The 14,731-nt window shown below is 37.0% G+C and overlaps 1 protein-coding gene across 5 annotated transcripts in view; it reads right to left on the reverse strand.

The window, feature by feature from the left end:
• LOC126293740 (serine-rich adhesin for platelets-like) overlaps positions 1-14,731 on the reverse strand; it is a 396,910-nt gene that overhangs the window by 72,633 nt on the left and 309,546 nt on the right. For all 5 annotated transcript variants that reach the window (XM_049987087.1, XM_049987088.1, XM_049987085.1 and 2 more), the window contains 3 exons: positions 11,358-11,607; positions 4,856-5,082; positions 1,787-1,882 (listed from right to left, as the gene is read on the reverse strand). In XM_049987087.1, the coding sequence (XP_049843044.1) occupies positions 1,787-1,882; positions 4,856-5,082; positions 11,358-11,607 (573 nt within the window). The remainder of the gene's footprint in view (positions 1-1,786; positions 1,883-4,855; positions 5,083-11,357; positions 11,608-14,731) is intronic.

Below are 14,731 nucleotides of genomic sequence, written 5' to 3' on the forward strand. Positions count from 1 at the left end.
GAGATGAAGATACAGGCAGTGAAAGTTGGGCTTTGAATCTCCTACGAGAAGATGCACTTTGTGAAAAGCATAAAATCAGCACCATGAGAACTTGAGTTCTGACTAGGAGAAATTATGCAGGCAAAAAGTTTTAAATACAGAGGTGAATAGATGGAGCATAATTAATCAGAGAAAGAAGCCTTCATGTCACATATTAATAAAACTGAAATGCCCTACCTACCACCTTAAGTCATCTACATTCAATATTCTTAGGAGGAGGAGATTAGTGTTTAACATCCCGTCGACAACGAGGACATTAGAGACGGAACACGAGCTCGGATTAGGGAAGGATGGGGAAGGAAATCGGCCATGTCCTTTCAAAGGAAGCATCTCAACATTTGCCTGAAGTGATCTAGGAAAATCACGGAAAACCTAAATCAGGACGGCTGGACGCAGGATTGAACTGTTGTCCTCCTGAATGCGAGTCCAGTGTCGATATTCTTAAACACCCAAATATGACACTACTGCATTGCCATTCATCTGGAGGATCTTATGTGCAGCAGAGAGCCTTACACTGAACAACCAAAGTTTAATGGAGAAACACGAGGCCAAAGAAAGAAAGGTTTTGAAAAAAATCTCTAGGCCCTTTCAAATGAAACAGCAAACAGAGAAGGTGTCACAACCACCAATTATATAAGAACAAGCAGAAGATAAGTGACAAAAATGAATCCAGGAAGGATATCTAATAGGATATTACCCTACTTTCAAGATAAGTAAACCGAAGAGACACAGTTCAAAGAAATTTTAAAAAAAATCTACGAGAACTGAAAATTTCTCCAGGCGTATGATACATGCAAGGAAAAACTCAATACACACAAAGGTTTCCAGGTAAAGCCGAAGTTGAAGAAAGAGAATGTGTGGACCAAGGGGAGAGAATAACAACACCAGAAATGAATGCAGGAGCATTGGGCAACAGTCAAAGGTAGGAAAAAAAAAGAGAGAGTTGAACTCACATCGTTCATAGTTGGCCAAAATAAAGAAAGAAAAATAAGACTGTCGGTGGCAACCAGGTAAGCACTAAATACAATTCTCCAAAACTGAAGTTTTCTGAAGGTTTACTACTTATTATCTGAGAGCATTTCATTTGTGAACTATTTCATCACCAAGCTCCACAACCCATAAAGTTCTAACTTGGTGATCTTTGATAAATTTCATGTGACATTGCAATATGTTGACTGAAGCACAGGTATGGGCAAATTGTACTTTTATTCTTGTTACAGTTATCAACAAAGAGTTGAATGTTTTGAAGAAATTAATGTAGGAAAATTTAGATACTAATATGTGGAGTACCTGACAATGTCTTTAGCAGTGGGAGTTGAAATGACAGAGAGAAAATGACAACCAAGAAGATGGTCTACGACATTAAAATTTAAGATATTGGGAGCACTCCAAATTGCCAAAATTCTCCTCATTTTCTTCAAAACAATCTTTATACTCTCTTGCACTTTTGATAGACCGCTACTCATGAATCCAGCTCACTGCCATTAAATTACATTATTTTCTAAAACACAACATAGAACAAAAATATTGCAACACAAAACTCAGTGATAAATTATTACAATAGCTTTTACTTTAGTAGAACTTCCAGAACATGACAGACAACCTGTAATTCTTCTTGACACTCATCTGATGGCTTCCACATCAAAAGGGGTATTACTATGCCTGACAACTGAATTTATCGGACAACTGCTACACCACAATCAGAATGTCAAACTAACTTAGCAACCATTTCATGCTGTATACGTACCTCTAGTAGCTTCATCTCCTCAATGTCGACTTCTCCTTCTCCGACAATAGTGCCCACCAGACCTTCACTAATACGTTGTCGTTCCAACAGTGCTTTCTGTAGAGTAAATGTAAGATCAGATATGAGTTGCAAATGGGAACAATAAATTGTATTTTGTACTGTACTATATGAACAGAAGGAGCAAAAGTCAGCAAACGGGAAAATGTCATTCATGAATGGTATTCCACTTTGTTGTGAACAATTTCCTGGGCGATAAGCAGGTGACAATACTTTGTTTATTAGATTGACAAAAAATGATAAAACATTCTCACTGTCACTTTCCGCTGTGTTCTTCAAGAGAAGAAAACCATTGTGCCTTCAAAGGTTATGAAACAGTTTTCTTTACCTCCAAACATTTACTACATCAATAACCAAGCCTATACACTCATTCTGTGGCATTCTTTCTAATATAACTGGTATTCATTACTCATTCACTGTGTGTGTGTGTGTGTGTGTGGGTGGGTGTGTGTGAGAGAGAGAGAGAGAGAGAGAGAGAGAGAGAGAGAGAGAGAAGCTCCTGCGGGCACGCACATACACACGGTTGCCCTTTCATACATATTGAGTCAGGCCTGTTATTGCTTATGTATTGAATTAAAACTAATTCCACAGCCATGAACTGGCAGGAAACAGACAACAATGTTTATTACTTAATATAGAAATGTGTTAAGAATAGCTTGTAATCAAACAATGATACAAAAAAGTAATTACTGACCAAGTGGCAGCACAGACAGGCACACACAATATCGCAAAATATGATGGCTCTTAGAAACAGAGGTGTTTACATGTAATGGTATTACACTATACATTATCTGAATGTTTACCTTTTTATAAACAGCTTCTGTGATTGAGTAAAACTGTAAAGTACCACAAAACAAACATGCGCAAGTGCGCATGCACACACCCATGCACGCACACGCACACACACGCACACGCACACGCACACACACACATTTTTTTGTCAGATGGAACACAGTAGGTTTATCAGAAGTGCAGCAAACTTTACTGCAAACACAAAAATTGGAGACAAAATCACAGAAGCAAGATTTATAAAATAAATTGCATGTTCCATGGAAATAAGTGTGTGCACATATGTGCTCACCTTGAGAAGTTAGAAAACCTGTATTCCAAGTTACAGCTATTTATGAATGAACTCAGTGGCTACTACAAGATTATAAGGGGGGGGGGGGGGGGGGGGCGGCTTGAACTGAAGTAGGGAAGAACTAATGAATGATTTTACAATGAGAATCTTTTGGATATTAGAACAGATATTACACAGGTCATTTTAGTTGACTCACCTGAGAACGACAATGTGGTTGTACAGAACAAATTCTTTCACAAGAAAATAAACATAAACTGAATTTAGTAAATACTAGATGCAACTAAAAATCAAATGGATTGTATTTTGCTAAACAATAATGAAATGTAGTTTCAAGTGCATGTTGACAGAAACAAGATACTATATATTTAATTAAACAACACTATTTGGAAAGATCTTCAAGAGGAGGCCATATTATGTAATCAATATACTACAAGAGAAGCAATGCGAATATGAAGTAAACAAAACAGAAACTTACACTGTCTACAGACCACATTTCCCCAGTTAAATTGACACATGGCATAGTAACTAACAATATAATAAAAAATAAATAAAAAATATGTTAAGTAATATTTAAATTCTCCATCACAGACAAAACTGCATGAACAATGTATTATAAAGTCTTCTAGTCTCTTCTTCAGATTTACTTGTCACTTTAAAGAATTACAATAAGACAGTGCATACACGTAAAACTACACTACTTGTTGATTTATTGTTGCAACTTCCTTGAGCTCTTCTGATTAACAAATTAATTAATGCCTTTATATTTGAGACAAAAATGTACATAAAATTAGAATCTCATACAGCCATAGGTAAGAGAGATTTACACAATGATAGTGCTCAATTTATGTATGATGAGTATCCTCTGATGATGTTGACACTTAGATTATACCTTACTAAGAAACATTTACAACACTTGTGTGTGTGTGTGTGTGTGTGTGTGTGTGTGTGTGTGTGTGTGTGTGTTTTGTGGTGGTGTGATACTTATAAGCTCAATTTATCATTTCTGTGAGCAAAATTCTGACGCATCATTATTGATTTTTGGAGTGTGGATTGCATAATAATCAATTATGAGTACAGTCCTGTTGCATCCAGAAAACCAACTATTAGGTTTTTTTTAAAATAATTTGCCTTTCCCAACTACAATATATGATAATCAGTTTATTTTACAAGTTTATTATTTACGATTTCAAGTTAATTTGCTAATTACATAAAAATCTAAAAATCCTGTTTGATAGGAGGTATTATTGTAAGTTAAGAGAATGAGCTTGGCACGCAGCAAGCAGGATGTTGCCAATCGACCAGTATGGTAAGGGGATCTAACATGTGAACAATCCATACAATTGTATGATGGGAGGTGATAAGAACAAAAGAAAAAGTGAGTAAACATAAGAAAAGTTAATTCAGTTGTTTGCTTTGGGAAAAAAAAAACACTGAACAAAATGAAGCTTTGAATAGTTAAAAAAAATTAGGCCAGGTATTTTCTGCAGATAAAAATGGACTGATGACATACAACAATCAATGAAAGGTTCCAGGCATAAATTATTAAAAAAATTATGTTTAATGTTCTTGCAAAAAACTAAAATGTATCACAAAAATACTCATAAATTATCTTTAATACATTGCAATTACAGCTAATATTTATATAACATTTACCATCTTGAATAATGAGAGTAAAATGTTACAACAGGTACATCCGAAGATCTGGCTAGAATGCTCAAAATGTAACATCTTACAATAAAATTGTAGATCACAACCTGAGGCAAAACTGAGTATTACTGTCACATTAAATAATCTAGACAGTATTATTTGCAGAAGAAGAGGAACTGGAATGAGATAAACTGCAGCGACTTATTAAACTTATGTAAGCAGTTACCCATCAAGCCTTGTAAGTTAAGCAGTGCAGTAGACCATCTCCACGTAAGTTGCAGTACCTTTATGTTGGTGTCAGCAGCGGCCGAGGCGCGCGCCATCAGCTTGCGCTGTCTGCGCTTCTCCTTCTCCTGTCGACGCCGCTCCTTCTCCTGGCGGCGCCTCTCACGCTCGATGCGCCGGCGCTCCAGCTCAGCTGCAACGGCGGCAGCCTGCTGCTGCTGCGCTGCTGACAGCTGTTCGACTGGAGGGGTGGGAGCCACAAATCCTGTGGTGCCATCTACCGCTCCTGTTGCAGATTTTGGAAGACTTCGAAAACCTGTCCTAGTCAAAATGTTTCACATGTGTCAACATGCTAAGTAGGATGCTAACGATGAGAGGTTGCCAGTGATGGGACCAACTTTTCGAAACAATATGTAAAGAGAAATATGATAAGATCCCAGGTATCACACACTGTAGCCATTCATGCTGGTGGGCTCTCATTTGCAAGTAATTAATCAAAAATGTGATTTTTAATTAATGTTATGTATTAATTTTGGTTTAATTTCTTTCGTTTTAGCATGCTATTTTTTCATCCACGTTATTCCATTCAATATTTCTGTTTCTCATTTTGCTTGAATTTTGTTTTATTTGTAGTCCCTTCTTCTGTTTAAATCTTTGTATTATTTTGTCATTAGTGCAATAGGAATTTGAGTATTTTTTAAATGTTTGTATGATGATTACCATCCAAAAAAATTAACATCTTGTAACAAAAAACACATTTTTGACACCACTAGACACTCAACATAAATAATTTCGTCTCTTATATTTTTAAAATGATACGTCAGCATTTTCAAATATCTAATACTGCAATAGATAAATTATAATTACATCCACATTCTCAAAAATTCAGAGAGACAAAAGAATGAGACAAAGAAAAATAAGAGAACAAATGAAGAAGTTTGTATAATGATTAGAATGGTGTGACAAAGGAATATAAATAAAAAATTAAATTTAAAACAATTGAATAAAGATACTGACCCAAGCCATTCTACACAGATTTAGAAATAAAAAAAAAATTACTGCACCTGACGAGTTTTGAACCTACAACCTACTGCATGAAAATGTCTTACCCTATCCTTTCCACCATGCAACCAATTTTCAGGATACTACTTTTTTAACATTACTGAGCATCATATAAAATTCTGATTGTTTTTGTTGATTACCTGCAAATGAAGGGCCACTAGGGTGAATGGTTACAGGATTCGATACCTGGCTTCTTAACCTACATCACCATATAAATGGTTTCAAAAAGTCGATACCTCCATTGGGGACCTCTCGTTGTAAATGTCAAACATCCACAATCTATGAAAAACGGCACAATAAAGGTTCGATGCTATTGTGAAAGTGTGAAGTACTCATATGTCATCATCATAGTCTTTGGTTCAAAGACAAATTTGATCAAGTGCTCTATGCTAGTCTATCTTGCGCAAGTCTTTTTGTCTGTACATACCTTCTGCAACCTACAGCATGATTTAAGCTAACTGGCAGCCAATAATAAAGTCCAAAGCTGTGACACTGTCACAAGAAGTACTGTCTGCAAGCAGCTGCTATAGTGCTTTGCTCTCTGTGACGAAAGTAAATCGCTTTAAAGTCTTTATCTCCTACAGATGTCCCATAAAAAACTGTACAAAAAGAGAGCAAGAGCTCAATAGCTAGTGTGAAAACTGTTTTCTGCTACTTGTTTCTATGCTCCATACTGAAGTCCATGCTAAGTGGGTGGTTGCCTTTCCATTACTTTATACACTATTCCATCCAGGAATTTCCCATATTGTTATGAAATTCATGTTTGATGCAGACCCTTATAGCATCTCCATGCACGTTACAATCTGTTCTTAACTTTAGTATGTGCAGAAGCTACATTTATTTTCAAAATTTGTGTGAACTTCACATGCAGAGAAGTTTCCTGCTTCAGAAGAAGCATTTAAAATGGCTTGCGTAATGAAAGTGGCAATGGGCAATGCAGTGGTAGGCATCTGTGCCAGTACTACTTCCATTAATATTTTGCTAGTGCAAGCAGTCCTGCCTGGTGTCTGTCAAACAACTAATTAAAATTAAAAAGTTTTCAATGGTGTTGAGCCACAATTATACAATACTTTTTAAAGGAGTCAACTGCCATTTGACTGTGTACTGTTATATTTATCTTTTGTGCTATGCAGATTTTGGCTTCTATGTCATTATCAAGTTCAAGTTCAATGCTAAATGTTGTTAGACCATGATTATGTCATGTCTGGACTGCCTTAACAGACATGACACAATAACTGACAACTTTTAGCACTGTACTTGATTACGGCATAATAGGTGAAATATAGATAGTACAAGAGGTAAAGTAATACATGGTCAAATGGTGGTTTACTCTTTTAAAAATTAATTTAAGTTGGTTCACATACCCATTTGAACCTGTTTAGTGTATTCAAGTCTTTGTATCCCTCTACAATTTTCAACACTCACACTTCCATCCATTACCAAATTGACTAATCCTCGATGCGTTAGTATGTGTGCTATCAGCCTATCCCTTCTTCCAGCAAGGTGTGTGATGATTTTCTCCCCATCCCCGTTTTTATCAGTGCATCTTCATTAGTTACCCAGTCTAGCCATATATTCTTCAGCATTCTTCTGTAACCTCACATTTTAAAAGCTTCTATTCTCTTCTTGGCTGTGCCATTTCTCATCCACATTTCCCTTTAAAATAAGGGCACACTCCATACAAATACTTTCAGAGAATATTTCCTATCATTTACATTATATGTGATACTAACATATTCCATTTCTTACAGAAAATATTTCCATACTATTACCAGGATGCATCATATATCCCCTTTACTTCTGCTATCATCGGTTACTTTGCTGGCCAAGTAGCAATATTCATCTATTACTTCCAGCACCTTAATTCGTAACCTGATTATCTCAATATCATCTCATTTATTCTGTGTATGTTTTATTTTAATTTTCTTAATGTTCACCTTGCAACTTCTTCACAAGAGAGCACCTATTCTGTTTGGCTGATCTTCCGAGTCCTCTGCTGTGTTGCACAGTATTACAATGTTACAGTAAAAGCTCAAAGTTCTAATTTCTCCTTCCTGAACTTGAACTCACTTCCTTCATTTTTCCTTGGTTTACTTTACTGCTTGCTCAATGTAAAGATTGAATATGGGAGTACAAAAACAACCTTATCTCACTCCCTTCTAAATTACTGCATTCGTGTGACATCCTTTGACTCTCAGAATTGCAGGCTTTGGACAATTATAATGCATATTACGGAAAATTCTTCTGAAAATCATTGTGGGGTCATTCCATGTCTAATGTCAACCATCTCAGACTTTGTAACATTATGTGGGCACGTTTGAGGATGTCTATTAATTATGTGACCTCAAAATGGGAGGAGGTTCTAGCAAAATCTCATTTAAAGGGAGGGGGCAATAAAGGTCTTATGTCCACTTTATACTTCAGAGAATATACATTACAGTAATGGATAGCATGTTGTTTCATAAAATTAATCCCAAACTTTACACTTGTGCATCCCCAGGATTCCCCAATTTGAAACAAGTGCTGCACGACTGTCTGATTTCATTTGGGGAGAACACTGCCGTGCTGGTCAAAATCACTCCAAATCAGACAGGCACTCGTGATATACTACAACCCATGTAAAGCCAATGTTACTGTGTGCAACACGAATTTGTATCAAAGCTTTTACACTGCCCATTTTATGTGTCCTGTTGACAAGTAGAAACACACAGGTGAGCAAGAAGTTAATCATTTGTGGAAGGAAGCTAAGCTGAAGTTCATCAACAAGAATAGTCTTAGTGAACATATAAATACAGAGAGCAAAGAGATACGCAATCATCAGTTCAAAGAAAAATAAAAAAACATGTAAGTAAAGGTTCAAAGACATTTAACGTATATAATATAACGATGAAAGTCAATTTTTTAGGTAACTGTCAAAAGGGTTAATACTATTTCCATGGAGTTTTTTTGCCATCTGTTTGTGTGAACACTAGTCATAGTTAGCATATTTAAATACAATGTTTTTACTGAAGTGTTTTAATCAATATTTATGTAATTAATGAAGATCCCCTTTCCTGAAAGAGCAACATTTCTAGTGCACAATTGAGTTCAAGAGCCTCTTAACTGAAGGGTCACAGGATGTTGTCAAAGCACATCAAGAACTTTCGTCAATTTTAAAGAACTGTATTTCAGTAAATAATTTTCTTAAAGCTGCAAAAATTGTCAAAATGGGTGATCCATTTGTACTGTGCTCTTTACGCAAGTCTTTTTGTCATTTACTAACTATTTTTGCTCCAAGTGGCTCTCGGAGAAATCATAATCCTTTGCTGTGACCAAATTGCTCCAATATATAAGCAGACTCATCTTTTCACAAGGTTTACGAAGTTATCCTTTTGTGACCTAATTGTCTTGTAGCATGTTTATAAAATGAGCAGGTTTGGTTATTTTTACGTTTATTGTTTTTCAAACATATGAAGCTGAAATTGGGAAAAAAGGTGGCTTGTAAACGCAAGGGACACATGATCCATACTTGCGTAAGGGCCACATAATTGCATAAGGGACACATGATCCATCCATACTTGGGTAAGTTACCATCAATAAATCCCCAATTCCTTAATGTATCAAATTTCCATCTACAAAAGGGCATCAATTGTCTGTTAACTTTCCATATACTTTAATGTGTCAAATCACTGATGTTAAGCACGTAGAAGAGAAAAAGTTTTGGGAAGGTTTGAAATGATTCTTTAATTTTGTTAGAAATTGCTAAAAGCCCTTATGAGGAAACACTGGATAAATATAGTCTGGGTAGTTTGTGCCTGATTTTAAGCAAATGCTATTTTTCACAGATCTCAATGTTTATCACATATCTCCTGAATGAATGATGGAGGGCAAAAGGGCATGAGGGAGACTTAGAGCGAGACAGATGGTCACTCTAAAGACAAATTTAAGAAGAAGGAATCTGGACTGGAACATAACAGTTATAGAAGAAGAATGGTGGAAAGACAAAGGAAAGTGGAGAAGTCCCATACATTTCCCAAACCAGCTCAATGCTAGATAAAGGGGAAACGATAAGACAATGATCTCTTGAACTATGTGTCTTACAATGATATAATTTTGTAGGAACATCCAGTGTCTTATATAGAGATGGTCTGCAAAGTGCAGCGCAAGTAGAGTTAGTAGTAAAGACGTAATAAATGAAAACATAAGTGCTCATTTTGACGTTATACAGTGTGCCATTTTAAGCGGAAGTTAGTTCTCCACACATCTAAATGTTCGTGATGTCATATCTCCTGAACTATGTATCATACAATGATATAATTTTGTAGGTACACTCAGTGGTATATATGTGTGTACCGTTCGCAAACTGTTGCAAATAGAATTGGTAGTAAAGAAGTAATAAACTAAAACATCATTTCTGATGCTGAAGTTAAACTGCATGAACAGCAAAGCTCCTGGAAGTTGTTAGACTGGCAACCTGCAACAGGCACTGCAAACTGAAAAGTAGCCTTTTGTACACTACCAGTTTTCTAAAAAAATCTAACTATAGAAGATGCTGCCCAGAACAAATTATTTTAATGTAGATTTAAACTTGCATTGTTCTCATATTGTAGACATGGATATCGCATAACCACCCTCCCTCCCACCCCTGTCACCCCCCCTCCCCCCCCCCCCCCCTCTCTCTCTCTCTCTCTCTCTCTCTCTCTCTCTCTCTCTCTCTCTCCCTCTCTCTCTCTCTGTCTGTCTGTCTGTCTGTCTGACTTTGTGTGTGTACTTTTACTGCTTGCTTTTTTGAGAAGACAATACTAGTTTTCCAAGTGAGTCCACAAGACGTTACTAGCAATTATATGAAGAACAGGAGGATCTGAAAATATGTGTTTGAGCACCTCAGTAACACACTTATTTCAGTTCAAGTTTCCATAAATATGTACATCAAAAATTTGGAGTGTTCCATCTTGTTTACTGTTCATAGGCTATGTCACTTTATGGCATAATTATATTTGTTGTGAAGAACTGTATGTAGTGTATTTTCTCAAAACTAAGGAGTATCCATTTTCAGACCACCAGTTTCTTCTTTGAACAATATCACTAACCATTTCCTCTGATGTTTTCCACCTCTAATAGGATTTATTTTAACACTGGTATTTTTCTGCAAATAGTACCAGTTCTGCTTGATGAATTTTAAGTGGAAGGTTATCAACATAAATGAGGAGGAGAACTAGACCTAAAATAGATCCCTGTGGAACTCCCTTTGTAATTTTTGTCGCTAGTCACTAAAATTTACTCTCCATCCCACATTTTTTGACTTATTAAAAAAACTTTTTGCATTTTGCTTGTTAAATATGAGACATACCAGTTGTTAGTAAAGCTATCAATTACATAAAACTAAAGTTTTCCTAAGAGTAATACAATTGACACAATCAAATGCCTCAGAAAGATCACAAAAATACTAACTGGTGATATTTTATTATTTAAGGTTTGTAAGTCTGTACTCCTCAAAAGACACTCTTCTGCACTGCTCACCTGCAGGTGGAGCTGGCAATGATGTCGACATCATGGGCAGCTGCAGCACGGCGGCCACGGAAGGCAGTAGCATTGCAGGACCAGTACAGTGTGATGCGGCAGCGGTGACGCGTGCCGCCAGGGCAGCCGCCACATCAGACAGGGCTGCTGTCGATACCGATCCACGATCAGCGGGAGAAGCTGGAGGCACGTCTGTGATCGTAACCACAGACGTGCCCGGTGTGGCGCCGACCCGTTGCGCTCCATCTCCCTGCACCGAAGAAATCACCTGTAGCACATTGCTGACCTGTAGAACATGGCCATTGCTGGGGACTGGTCTGTAGCCTCCCACCAACTGCACACAATGATCGGTAAAGTGAGTAGTATATTGTACATGCCAGAGACAAATAATCCTATACAATTTCTTTAGCAAGAGGAAAATTGTATAATGGTGATGTGAAAAACTCTTGACATTGTAATGTAAGAATGAGTTTTATTTCCCAAAGAGGTAGTCTGTTCTTATCAGTAAAAGACCATACTGGTAAGTAGCAATAAACAGTTCATAATCAGAGAACAGTTAAAGACAGCTGTAGCATATTTGTAACTGAATGTTCCTTTGAATGGTGCCATTCTGGGAATTCAGTCCATAACGCATCTGTCAATACTGGGTAGTAGCACAGGATACGATTCCCATCTAGTAAATTACACGATATCATGTGTATTTCACAATACGTATGTAAATCTATAAATGAAAGATACTTCATTTTGCCATGGTGAACTATAATTGATTGAATTCTTTATGATTTATATTTATTTTGTGCTATTATCAGTTCTTATAACATTTTAAGTTTTGTTATCAGCTGTTTGTAAGTAAAAAAATTCTTATCTCAAAAGATTTTGTAAAAACGTTTGGGAATAATAAAAACAATATTTGAAGAATTATTTACGCAGAATTGCAGAGAATGGCATAAAATTATCAATTTAAATGGCGACATTGTAAATTATGTATGATAATGTATTTCTTTAGTTATTTTTAATAATTCTTAAAGACTTGTATTTTGAAACATTAAGGTTAAAATGTGAGCAAAGACACATACCAACAGGTGTTGAAAATTCTTTGTAAATAAACAGCTTTAATTGTGACTAACTTTAATAACAATCAATTATACATTTGTATTAGTAAAAATTTCATAAATAGCATGCGCACTAGTGACTGTTAGTCAGTACTGAATGTACAGTTGTCGGTTAGGCAGTACCGTATTTCATAGGTTGAGCACATCAATGTGCAAAAAATATGGCACTGTCTTTCATGCAAGTTGACGTAACAAAGGGAAAAACTAACTGAGAAGATTTCAGTAATGTTTTACCACTGGGAAAAATAGATAACAAAGTTCTGAAAATGCATGTGTGATGATACTGAAAAAATTAGAAGTATCTACGTCTAGTACGTCCAGAAGCAAAGTATGAAATACTTAATTTTTGTTCTAACAATATTCACTTCAGTAATGTCACGTGATGACATATTCAGATTATATTTCTGAGAAAAATAACCTGCATGTTAAATTTTATGTACTAATAGAAATGGCTTACATTAGATGCCATAAATTATTCTTCTCTCAATATTTCAGCTGTGAGACTTCCAGCCACTTTTGTAGTGAGCCATAAGACTGAGGACGTAGTCGTCCTGCTCCCATTACATACCTGCATGCCACACTGATGCATGTACTGCTGTACACACTAGCAGATGAATATACGCCACTCGAGTGGTGTGTGTGTGTGTGTGTGTGTGTGTGTGTGTGTGTGTGTGTGTGTGTGTGCGCGGTTAGTAGATCCACAACCGAGCGCCTCCCCAGGTGGCAGATAGGGGAATGCCTCCTAGATATAGGTGGTACCGAGGAAATGAAATACTCGGGGCGGACCAAAACTACTAGTAGCGTCTGTTCCCACAGTGGGCGGCTACAAAAGGCGTCTGCTCCACATGTCAGTGGCGGCCTCAACAAACCTCCTGGTCTGGAAAGTCAGGTTGTAGTCACAAGCATGCCATACATCCAACTACTAAACATCATGATGGTACAACGAGAAAAATCTCATTACCCTGGGCCCCAGTCAATAGACTGGGATCGCCGTGAGCATCGGATTCCAGGGGCTCACGGACATCATGAGAAGAATCAGAGTTTCTCAAACTCCCTCAAGGCCAAACGCAAACACTACATCAGCACACTCAACGTGAACACATTGATGCAGACAGGAAAGATGAAACAACTGACAGACACTCTCGAAAAATTTCAAATCAAAATATGTGCACTGCAAGAAACGCGATTCACAGACGAAGACCATTTCAACACGGGGAATTTCAGAATATACAAAGGAAAACCATCGAGACAACTGAAAAGCCTAAGGCTCTTTGGCACAGGATTTGCAGTACACAGGTCCATCACGGACAGCATAATCGACTTTTTGTCACCAAACGAAAGAATCAGCATCTTCACAGTGAACTCAGCCAACAAATCCTACACAATAATCAACGCACGTGCACCAACTAATGGCTACAACAGGAAAAACCCGGACGAAATTGATGACTTCTGGATGACAATGGAAGAAACTATCAGAAAAATTCCTGCACATAGAGTCAAAATAATACTGGGAGACTTCAACGCTAAACTCAGAAAAGAAAAGATATACAGGCATACCACAGGAAAATATACTACACACAAGGACACCAACAAAAACGGAAAACATCTGATAGACTTTTGCAAAAGCCACGACCTCGCCATTATGTCAACAAAATTCAAGAAACCAACACGAAAACTTACCACATGGAAATTCCCCAGCGGAAAGCAAGAACCACAAATCGACCATGTAATAGTCCAGAAAGACTCACAAAAAGAAATTTTAAACATTGACACCCGTAAAGGCTACTTTGACTCAGACCACCACCTACTACAGATCAGGATTCGTCTTTTGCCCAAGAAAAATCTCCAGAAGAATAAAATTGTTGACCAGATCCAGAATACATTACTTTAAACCAGACACAAATATTACACAAAATTAAAATGGAGAAAACAACAGACTGGACACAACTTTCACGTAGAATCTGAGAGGCCATGAAACTAGCACAAGCACCACTGTTGGTGGAACCACACATGTGACCAAGCTATTGACCAACGAATCAGTGCATGGAAAAAATTTAGTAGCCATAAGTCCCAAGAGAATTGGATGAACTTCTTGAAAACACAGAAGCAACCAAGCAAAATCATTCGCAGTGAAAAACGACAGTATGATAAACGGCGACTGACGGAGATCAAATTGGACTTCATGAAGAACAATACAAGAAACTTCTACAGAACGTTCACAGAAAATATGACTGGATATCAACCACCCAACTTATGCTTCAG

This window comes from Schistocerca gregaria, chromosome 10 (assembly GCF_023897955.1).
Source record: "Schistocerca gregaria isolate iqSchGreg1 chromosome 10, iqSchGreg1.2, whole genome shotgun sequence".
Classification (NCBI taxonomy): Eukaryota; Metazoa; Arthropoda; class Insecta; order Orthoptera; family Acrididae; genus Schistocerca; species Schistocerca gregaria.